Source organism: Toxorhynchites rutilus, chromosome 2 (genome assembly GCF_029784135.1).
Source record: "Toxorhynchites rutilus septentrionalis strain SRP chromosome 2, ASM2978413v1, whole genome shotgun sequence".
NCBI lineage: Eukaryota > Metazoa > Arthropoda > Insecta > Diptera > Culicidae > Toxorhynchites > Toxorhynchites rutilus.
In genome coordinates, this window is record NC_073745.1 from 165,083,249 (window position 1) to 165,095,254 (window position 12,006).

A 12,006-nucleotide genomic window follows, 5' to 3' on the forward strand; every position below is an offset into this window, starting at 1 on the left:
CACGTAATGGTGCATGCGCTTTCTCCGGATTGTTGTGTGACTTTTTCCGGGCTTATCGTGCGCGACACACGGCCTTCCCGGATGCCAAAGGTCGAACCGGCCAAAGTATAGAGATTTCAACACTCCCAGATTGGCACCTTCGCTTGAAGGAATTTCATCTTCAAGCGAAAACTCAATTAGGCCTAATTGTAAATTCATACTTTTTGTATAGTCAACTTGACAACACTGCCCTGTGTAAACAATTGTTTCTTTTTCGGATCGCAATATTTATCGTAATTTTTTGTGTTTTTTACGTCTTTTAACATCGTTACCGTGTTCATATTCTCCAGAAGTGCCCCACGTCTGAAAAACATTCGTTTGTGCATTTATTCGATATACCGTTGTTATACATTTACATTTTTCGCGAGTGTTTTGAGCTTTTGTTAGTGAAACAAAATAATAGACACACTACTTTCCACGCCGATTTTTTGTCCTGAAGCGACATCTGCTGGATAACAAATCAACGATCGCTCCTAAGCTCAACATCTCTAGCGTTTGCATCTTCACGGATCACTGAAAGCTCATTCGTCTTGAGTGCAGCATAACCGTAGGCGCTTCTGGAATCTGTTTTCACCGTCGTATAGTGAGACTTTGCAACATACTCTTGGCGTTAGTAGCTGCATATTTGCACAAAACTATGACTTGCCCACGCTGCAGAAAGGTTACTTCTGACGCGGACCGCGTGGTTGGAAATGGGTTCTCCCGACAACATATATTCGGCAAGTATAAATGCGCTGGAAAGAATTTCTGCCCTAATTCGCTTCCGCGTTCCAGGCCTAACCATCGTTTCGATGATGCGGATTTATTGACACCTCGTAGCCTCGTTTTACCATATCCTGAAAGTCGTCCTGCTTCTGCGGTTGTGGTCGATGAAATAGCCTTTCAGCCTGTGCTGACAGTGAATAACGATTTGGTTCCTGCGCTTCGGATTTATTATCAGAACGTTCGTGGCCTGAGGACAAAAATTGACCTGGTGTTCCTCGCTACTGCTGAACTGGACTATGATATATATGTCTTCACCGAAACTTGGCTCGACGATTGTATCCAATCTGCACAGCTGTTCAGCAGTAATTACAGTGTTTCGAGTAGATCGATGTGACACTAACAGCATCCGTCGACGTGGTGGAGGGGTGTTAATCGCAGTGAAGCAGGTGTATGGCTCTGCAGCTGTCCGTTATAGTAATGTCATAACTATCGAGCAGTTATGGGTAAAAGTATCGGTAGTAGGAGGTGATATTTTGATTGGTGCTTTATACATACCCCCAGATAGAAGTCAGGATAGCTCTTTTGTGCAACTTCATTTTGATGCAGTATCTGAGGTATTTATAACCCAGACGGGTGTAATCACTGTGGTTCTGCTTGGCGATTTCAATCAACCACGCTTGGTTTGGTTAGAAACGAACAACGGAGAATATGCTTCTGTGGATCCGTCGCAGTCATGTATTAATATGGCTAGCCAAGTTCTCCTCGACAATATATCATTTCATGCACTGCGACAACGCAACTTGATTCGCAATTGCTCGAATCGTATACTTGACCTCATCTTCTCGAATGGCACGCTCGTGAGCAACGGTTCCGTATCCGTCACCCGGGAACCGATAGTTCCGATTGATCGCTATCATCCTGCCTTAATTTATTCTGTGGAATGCAAACCGCCTGTCCAATATGAAGAAGCTTATGACTTCGAAAGACTCGACTTCCGCCGAGCTGATTACGACGCTCTGAACCAATTACTATCACAAGTAGATTGGTCGGAAGTTTTCCAATCCCTTGATGTCGATAGTGCCACCAACAGCTTCAACCATATTCTTATGAGTTGCATAACACAGACTGTGCCACGTAGCAGACCACCAAGAAATCCCACATGGTCTAATGATCGTCTTCGAACACTACGCAAAAGGCGCGTCAAATTTTGGAAACTCTTCTGCCGCCAAAGATGTCCCATCCTTAAACGTCAATTCAATTAGACCAGTCGAATATATCGTGGATACAATCGCTTTCCATACAAACGTTACGTTAAGAGAAGACAGGACGATCTTCGCCGAAATCCAAAACGGTTCTGGAGTTTTGTAAATTCTAAACGCAAAGAGTTCGGGCTGCCAACCGTTATGCATCTTGGAGATTCGTCGGTCAAAACTCCACAAGCGAAGTGCGACCTATTCGCGCAACATTTTAAAAGTGTTTTCGTGGATAGTATTCCTACTGAGGACGAAAAGACAACAGCGATCAATGGAACCCTTAGAGACGTTATTGATTTCGACGTTTTCGAAATTACCGAAGAGATGGTAGAGTCTGCGATAAATAAAATCAAGTTCTCCTACAATCCCGGGCCGGATAAGATTCCCTCTTGCGTTTTTAAGAGATGCAAGACCTTGGTACTACGACCTCTTCAAATTATTTTCAATCGCTCTCTCCAACAACAAAAATTTCCGACTGTCTGGAAATCGTCATATATGATTCCTATGTTCAAGAAGGACGACAAAACCGACATCTCGAACTACCGTGGCATAACATCGTTGTCGGCGGGATCAAAATGTCTAGAATCTATTGTGAATGCTGTCTTTTTTAGTTCATGCAGAAGCTACATTAGTGCTTTCCAGCACGGATTTTATCCAAAGCGATCAGTAGAGAGTAATCTTTGCGAATTCACTTCGACTTGCATCGGTGCGATGGACGACGGATTACAGGTGGATGCAGTGTACACGGATATCAAAGCTGCTTTCGACACCGTAAATCACGAAATCCTACTGGCTAAACTATTTCGACTCGGAGTTTCGGAGAGAATGTGCAACTGGCTTCATTCGTATCTGCGCAACAGGCAACTTTGCGTCAAAACTGGATCCTGTGAATCGGCGCTTTTCTCGCCACGTTCTGGTGTACCACAAGGCAGTAATCTAGGTCCATTGCTGTTCACACTGTACTTCAATGATGTGGTAACTCCTCTGCGAAACGGTGGGCTACTGATTTATGCTGACGATCTTAAAATTTTTCTAATTGTTCAAAATGAAGCTGACTGCAGAGAGCTGCAGGTGCTCTTGGATCGTTTTGTGTATTGGTGCACTATAAACTTTCTCGAAGTGAGTGTCGCTAAATGTTCGATTATAACCTTCCGGAGATGTAAAAGGCCTATCATATACAACTACACCATTCGTGGAGAACTACTTGAACGCATCGAGAAAGTTAAGGATCTTGGAGTGTTATTGGATTATCGACTCTCTTTCAAACTGCAATACACAGCTATAATTGATAAAGCCAATCGTCAATTAGGGTTTACCTTAAAAGTCGCCGAAGGTTTTGTTGATCCCTTGTGTTTGCGTGCTCTCTACTGTTCGCTAGTCAGGCCAATTCTGGAGTATGCATCTGTCGTTTGGTGTCCATTTGAAGCAGTGTGGATTGCGAGAATTGAGTCCGTTCAAAGGAGATTTGTGAGGCGGGCACTGAATAACCTGCCTTGGCGTGACCCGATGAATCTCCCACCTTATGAGGATCGATGCGCGCTGTTGCATATTGAACCCCTTCAAATTTGGCGTGCTATCAATCAAGCTGTATTCGGAGCGAAGATCCTACGGGCTGAAATTGACAGTTCTGAGCTACTGGGTCGCATGCGCATATATGCACCTGAACGAGTTCTGCGATCTAGGCAAATTATCCAAGCTACACGCAGGAATACCCGATATGGCTCACACGATCCAATTAATTTTGTTTGTAGACGTCTTCATGTAGCATACAATTTGTTTGATTTTAATGTGTCTACTTGTACATTTCGTCAACGTTTATTTTCCGCGTGTCCATTTTAATTTATGTAGTAAGTTTCATAAAGACCTTGATGTCAAATGATGAATAAATAATAATAATAATAATAATAATAATAATAGTTACCTTAACTAATACACCACTCAAAATAAAATCTTTCTCTATAATTTTCTCGACTTTCACTGTGATTCTTTTGATTTATCTTTCACTTTATACTTGCAGAATTTCTATCACCTTATAACCACTTTCTTTGTGTATGAACTCCTATTGTTTCCTACTAACTCAAAACGTAGATCCGTTCTCTAAGCCGTTTGAACTGAAAGAGACCTTTCAATCCTTTTCAAACCCCATATTGACCCATGGCGATCGACCCGAGAATCCCTTTCGTCAGCGATCACACAGACAACCGCATGTGGATTTAAATCGCTGACAAAACCCTTCTGGCGTATTTCGGTAAAACAGGATAGAGACCGCGATCTAGTACCTCGTAAAAGTTGTATCGAAGTTATAGCGTTAGTCTACAGTTAATACTTTTTTTTTTTAACCGTATGGTAAATGTGTAACATCGTTACATGTTTTATTTTATTTTCCTACGTGAATACCTACTTATCTACCTGAAAAATGGATTAGTTTACTGTTTACTCTTTATGAACATGTTGGGGGTTCAGAAAAGAACCTTTGGTGTTGTGTTTTTGCGTTTTTTTTACAAACTTCTTTTGGCGTGTGCACATATCGTACAATCAAAATGATGGCTGTGATAGGGAATGCATAGGTGGTCATCAGCTCATTCACTATAATATATTTCACTATTGAGCACATTACCGTACCTTAAACAGTGGTTTCGGAGACGAATGAATTGTAAGATTTGTAGTCTCCGCAAACAAAGTAAATAAAAATGAAAAAGAACTGAGGTTTTGGAGACGAACTCTACGATCTCCCGAGAAATAAACGAGCTATAAGCGTTCTGAAAAACCAACAGTAAATACAGGGACGAATGACCTTCGGATTGAAGTCCTTCAAAATAAGAGAGCAGCAGGAAATACATAGCTCATCATGTTGCTCCTTAGTTATTTTTCTATACAATGCAGATGTAACGTCAGTCAATTTTCAACATCAGTTATCAACCAAAGAAAGCAGTTCATGCTACCGAGAAAATTCGTTAATGCCATCCTGCATACAATGTGTTGTAATTTGAAGCCACTTTTAATTCGGAAACCATGTATGGGTTTGTGAAAACTGAATGATCAATTTAAAAGACCCCAACCATCAATAAGTTCAAAAACACGCATAAACAAAATAATTCAGTTCATATTATATGTCATATTATGTCACTTTAGAATGCATTGGTATTGTGAATAACTTGTAATAACTCTTCTTTGAATGGTTTAATGGCCCTGAAAAGCGCCGTGTTTTACGGAGGCTGGTTTTGCCACCAAAGCAGGTTGTATAAACAAACTTTTTCCTTCTTCTACCTGCTGCCGTTTTGCGATTGCGTTTGCCACTCGCTGAAACTAGTTGTTGCCACCGAACCGAATGTGCTCAACTCAAGCACTCCGGCGGCCGAAATTCTATAACCGCTATTAGGTATACTGGTGCTCCGGCACCAATCCGTTGATGCGGTGAGATGTGAAACGATGCCATACAACCACACTGATTTACGGTTTGAAAGAGAATGATATATTTTTCAGCGGATCCGCGCGTTTTGTACTTTAGCGGTACACGCTCACAGGACCTTAGAGGCGAATGAACTGCAAAGTTTAAAGCCTCTTCAAAACAAAGAAAGAAAGAAAAGCTCTCAGGATAGAGACAAATCGGCAGACTCATCCAAAGGGGCGAGTCCAACGAGACGAACGAATAAGCGTTAAAAGGCAGCGATGGCAAAAAAAATACATTCATAGAGGCGAATGAACTGAAAAGTTTAAACCCTCTTAAAGCCAAAAAGAAGAAGAAGAAGAAAATACATTCATTACGATTTATTCGCTCGTTGGATTCAGATGCAGGCTAAAAAAGGTCCTTTTCAGGATCACAAAATTATCTTTAATCTAAAGAGTTTATTGTTTTGTTATCACTCGATATCCCCATCTTGTTCGGCTAAACCTTCCTGTTTAGCGATTGCGTTTGCCACTCGCCACAGCTTTCACAGTTGGAAAATTTCTTCCCATCCAGCTTGTGACTGTGACTGTGAGTTACTGTGCAACATAAATTATATTTAATGCGACGTGCCGAAACACCACTCAGTGTCGCATTGGAGGCGATTTTAACCTGTAATTGAACATTTGCGATGACAGTGGTACAGTGTCCACTTTTAATGTGGGGTCATAATTTGGACCCCGAACTCTATGTTTACAAAAATGTCCAAATAAATATGTCGCATTACAGGTCCGTCCAATTAGCTAAATGTTGAGCTAAATGTAAATTACTGTACTTTCAATCTAAAATCAATTTAAGAATTGGTGAAAATTGAATAATCGGGAAAGTCCCCAACCATCAATAAGCTCAGATCAACAGCCAAATTCTCATACTCAAACAAATTATCTCCTGGCAAACAAATTATGAAAAAATAAATTTGTGTTTTATTATTATTTAGGATATTGTTTTAGAAAGCATTGAACTGTATTTCGTAAACTCTTTTTTGGAAAGTTTAATGGCCCTGAAAAGCGCCATGTTTTCTGGAATGGTTCCAATTTAGAAAACTTAGTACTCGTGGTTTTGAAAAAAACCATTTCGAACGCCCTCGATGCCGCCTTGTTCTGGATTTGCCACCAAAGCAGTTTGTATAAAGAACAAACTTTTTTCTTCTGCTACCTGCTGCCGTTTTGCGATTGCGTTTGCCACTCGCCACTCGCTGCAACTGCCTGTTGTTGTCTTGGTGTCCACGGAACCGATTGTGGTCAGTTCTGAATGTGGGTTTTCTTATCGTCGCGATCCTCCTCTGCTCCTTTGCCATGTCCAGACATGGCTGCTTGTGTTGGTTTGTTGATGTGAGGTGATGCGAAACGATGTGGTGTACGGTTTGGATGAGAATGAGAGTTACGGCAGCGGAGCGGGGATTTTTAAGCTGACTGGCTGACTCAAGAATTACGCATGTGTGAGACTGCGACCAATGTTTCGTTCATTTTTTTTTTCTTTTTCCGTTCCAATCGTGCTTCATTGTATTTTGCTGCTGCTCTGGTTGCCCGTTTTGGACGGTACGATTTGAGGAGCACAAAATGGACCAATCGAAAATGGGCACATAGTGCATTTTGACAATGCTTGATATTTCACAATTATTTAATTATTTATCTCAAGAAAAATGAAATGTTATTCGTTATGATAGATGTGTAGATATATTTCCTATCAATTGAGGCAAAAACCTTCGCGATCTATTGAGAAATGCTCGAGTTATAAGCGTTCCAAATCTTGCATTTTTTCCTACTTGTTCAGTGCCTAGATTTTCATTTCACCCCCTATATCTTCCGGTTAGACGTAGTCCTACGCCAAAAAAACTTTGTCCGACAAAGATGTCTCAAATAACTGGGACTACAACATTGCCGAATTACGTTTACCGCTATCTATAAAGATAAGAAAATTATATTTTTTATTTCAACGTCAATTTTGATCACCCTATTTTTGATAAAATAAAAATGAGCGCTCTATTATATGTAACAACTTTGTCGAGGACAGTTTTTGTCTAGAGAATAACAGTCGAGCTTTAAATGCTAATTACCACTTGAATGCACCTCCTGGATCATTGTGCAATGGTAGATTGGGGTAGTTAATAAATATGGTATAATGGTGCTAGGGCAAATTATAATCGCCTCATTGTCCTCATGCTAACGTGGGACTCTAAGAGAGACAGGGGGTTGGTGCAGACCCTCCAAACCACCCGGAAAAATGATATGCAAAGTAAAATTCACAAAGCTGCATCACTCGCGGAAATTTGTAGGAACAAATAAGGAAGCATCCTAACGAACGGATGTGAGTGATCGTGTGGTGGAGGGAGCACTACGATGATGTCTGAAAAGTACACAGACAGGATACTAAGACGGCGTTGAAGAGAACTGCAGCGACACCCCTGGCGATGGGCGATGTTAGGGAGGCCATAAATTGCATCACAAAGTGACTGGCCTCGCAACGGTCCTCTTCGAGGGAGGTCCGGAAAAACTTGTAGAGTGTACAAACCGGTTGATAGTCAGGATCTGAAACATGCAACAGCTGCCGAAGGAGTGGAAAGAAGGGTTAATCTGCCTCATCTATAAAAAGCTGGATTGTGGAAACTAGCGTGCCATCACAATCCTGAATGGTGCCTATATATTTATATCCCAGATTCTCTATCGCCGTCTATCGCCAATAGCAAGCTGATTTGTGGGAAATGGTTAGACCAGATTCATGCCCGGTTGCTCGACGACGGACCAAATTTTTACACTGCGGAAGATCCTCTCTACGTACCACATTTTCGACGACTTCATCATTGATACGCATATGATACAATCGACCGACGATAGCTGTGGAGCTAAGATAAGATCAGACAATAGGGGGTCTTTTACGGACCAAATTTCTGTCAGTCGCTCATTGGGTGATTTCGAAAAATTTTGTAAACAAAGTCTATTTTTTCAGTGTTGCCAATAAAAATAAATAGCGTTGGATTTGTATTGAATTTAGAAATAATGAATTTAATGAATATTACGATATTTAGTTTAAAGGAAATGTGAAGGAACGATATACAAGTTTATGTATGTGTTTTTTCACAATGCAATAAAGTGAACGGCAAAAAACACATTTGTCATTGATACAATCCAGGTTGTATTTTGCTGACTATCAATCTCTTGTTACATTGCTGACATGTTCTTTCCCGCTGACTTGTTTTGATGATGTAACAGCTATATAGAATAACGGTTTTTGTTCTGTTCTGTCGAGGAAAGTTTCGCTTCATCAACAGTGTACTCATAGTCGAATTCAATATTCATGTCATTCACATTCTCACTAAAATTGTATGAAGCTGAATTTCGATATGATGTCGATGTTATTTCACTGTCCATCATTTTCTGAGCTGAACAAGAAGTCCATGAATCCAACAAGATGTTCTTGGGTATCGGCTGCATATGAAGCATTCGGCACTACAGTCATGTATTACGAAAGAGTCACAATTTTCAAGATGTTCCTGAATTGCAATGGAGTCGAGCGCCGTAGTTTTGCACGAATCAACTAAAAAAGAGTCCAGACAATCTTGGACGAGTGTTATGGATATCATTATTACATTATAGATATGGGTATTTAATAGACTTATTCTATCCTCTTAAAACATATTTTTGAGATTGCCTAATTGAAAACATGCAAAATCATTAAATTCGCACCAACAAAATGTTACGATTTATAAAAACAGAAATTAAAAAAAATCGAAATTTTATAATATTTGGTAACTCAGGCATCTTCATCTCATGGCTTCGTTTTTGGACGACGAAGAAGAGTAAGAAGCGAATCATGGAAAAATATGGATTCCCCCGAAAGCTGACAAGACTGAATCAGACAACGATGAGCGGTGTGCGGTGCCGTGTGCGGATCTCTGTCGAAATCATTTGAAACTCACAAGGGATTTCCACAAGGCGATGGACTCTCCTATTTGCTCTTCCACATGGCGCTGGAATTTGTTATGCGGAAAGTGGACTTCAACATACAGGGCAAGATTTCCATTAGGTTTATCTGCTTCGCCGATGACGTGAACATAATTGGAAGAACACATGCGAGTGGACTTATATTTCCAACTGAATCACGAAGCAGGTCTTTTTGAGCTTGGGATCTTAGACGCAATGCTCATACACTGTTTGACCGAAGCCAAATATTTGACTCTTTTTGACAGATAAAATTTGATCAACGTGTACTGATCAAATGCAATCATCACAAATCAAGACAAGCAAATATTCAGTTTTTGGATGCCTAAAACATTTTTTCGGTCTGTTCTTCAAATCTGTCGGTACATGGTTAGGTTACCTTAAATATTTCAGTTGAATTTTTTCTATGTTCGATATTTGACATTGTTTGTCACTGTTGATAACAGAAGAGTGGCAAACAAAATAGTGTTTGTACGAATTTCAAACCAAATATTATCTGCCAAAAAGTGTGAAATATTTGACCTACGGACAAACAGTGTACGAGCATTGCGTCTAAGATCCCAAGCTCAAAAAGACCTGCTTCGTGATTCAGTTCAGACTAGATAACAGAAGGGGCTGATTGTAACAGAATTGTTCTTGGTAGTTGTGCTGTGATCGAAGGCGACGAGCTCGACGAGTCTAGCTTAGCTCGTTGATAACAACCGACAACAGCAATAGCCGTGAAAATCGAAGACGTATAGAAAGTCATGTCTACTATGGACTCCGATCCCGTACGAAGTGTACCATGTACAAATTTCTCAACAGGAGCCCAGCGAGCCAGGTAGTTGGATCAGGTGGAACAAGACTTGATAGTGTTTAGGGTTCGTGATTTTTTTCTATCGTTCCTAAGGTTTCACCTCAAATCACGGTTCAAAAGATTTGGTTAAACCCGTGACCCCATAGACCCCATAATAATTCCAATATTACTGTTATTATATTATCCTTCCAATTATCTAATTAATTTCAGGTAATAAAAACAGACGCAACTGGAGCTTTTTCCCAACGAGTTGTAGGATCGCTCGGTTTTGTAACTAAGGGAGAAATCAAGTATAAAGACTATCTAGACGAACAAGGAGATACAATTTTTGTGGTTGACCCTCCTCATGAAAAGTTAAAAATTATGTGCAAAATAATCAATTGAGAATTTTGTTGATAACATTTAGGTGCGTAAGGGTTTGGCTGTCATATGAAAAGAGAAAAAAAAATATGAGTAATATTGAATGTTGATACAACCATACTGAGATAATATTTTCGGGAAACATAACGAAACAACTAAATGAACTATGAAATAATGGTTCTTGGTAGCTATAATTGTGAAAATTCTCCGAGACTTACAGTTTTAGTGTTTTGTTTTCATTTCATCAAATCATCAAGATAATTCACTAACGGTTTTCTTTTGTTTTGAAAAGATATTGTGCAAACGCTCTTGATGCGGGCTGAACGACAAGCGCAGCGAGAACACTTCGAGGCTCAACGTGTTAATATAGATCCAACGAAAATAGTTCCATGATGTTCAATTGCAAGAACTTAGCGACCTATTGTGTCAGCAATCTCGGAAAATTCGCGACTCTTCTTCCAAGTTTGTCAAAGGTTATAAAAATGATTACAACCGATTTTTGTGAAAACACGCATGGACGTCGGACAGCAACACCGCGATGCATTAGCTAGTATATGTGCCATATTTATTCTCCAGCAACAAGTGTATAATATTATATGGGACAAGGTTTTAAGGGGGGAACTCTGGAACAACTTCTTTGGAAAGTCAAAAAAATTTTCGACCTTCCAGAGTAGGGTATTAACAGCGTCTAATGATTTGTCACTTTAGTTTAGAGAGCGCATCAATGTTTGCCATAAAATTGTAACTATGTGTTGTTAATTGAATTTAATGTCATATTTTAAATGTTAGGAGCAATATAAATTTAATCTTCCAATGTGTCTTAGTTTATGAACATTCAAAGTCTTGCCACCTACTTTCATTAAAATACTATTTAGAATATGTTTTTCAGTAAATATTGTTCAAAGAAGTTTTACCGGGATAGTTCTACTTATATTTTACTAATATTGAAAAAAGACAATGGGTATTACCATTGATAACCGCGTATATTGCAAAAATGTAGGAGCAAAATGTTTCCTATCGATTGGAACAATGATACTTACAATCATCACATTGCACATGAGCACTTTTAGGTTCACGATAACTATATTCACACTGATTATAATGTAAGAAAATATTATGAAAATATGAAAAACGACCAATTTTCAGTGTTATATTGAAGTATAATTATTAAAGTATAATATCTAATAATGTACTCCATTAATCCGAAATAAATGATATGAGCATGTTACTCTATATGGTGATCAGTAATATAACTGTGCTTTTGGCAGATGATATATCACTTCCTTCCAGGTAATGCGTTACTATTCTCACCAAATGCGGGTGTGAAAAGGTGTGGCTTACGGTTAGCACATGTGTACCGGTGGGTGGTGCTTTTGTCGAATCTACCATAATAAACCAATCACTAGCGTAGAAGCGGGTGTATGCAACACTTTCATAACAGCAATAGCCAATGTTGTGTAATTCTTTCCC

The 12,006-nt window shown here is 39.6% G+C and overlaps 1 protein-coding gene across 2 annotated transcripts in view; it reads left to right on the forward strand.

Annotated features, from left to right (window-relative positions):
• Positions 1-10,798, forward strand: part of LOC129767687 (arylalkylamine N-acetyltransferase 1-like) — a 32,784-nt gene extending 21,986 nt beyond the window's left edge. For both annotated transcript variants that reach the window (XM_055768819.1, XM_055768818.1), the window contains exon 5: positions 10,387-10,798. In XM_055768819.1, coding sequence (XP_055624794.1) covers positions 10,387-10,560 — 174 coding nt within the window. In that variant the 3' untranslated portion in view covers positions 10,561-10,798. The remainder of the gene's footprint in view (positions 1-10,386) is intronic.
• The last annotated feature ends 1,208 nt before the right edge of the window (positions 10,799-12,006 follow it).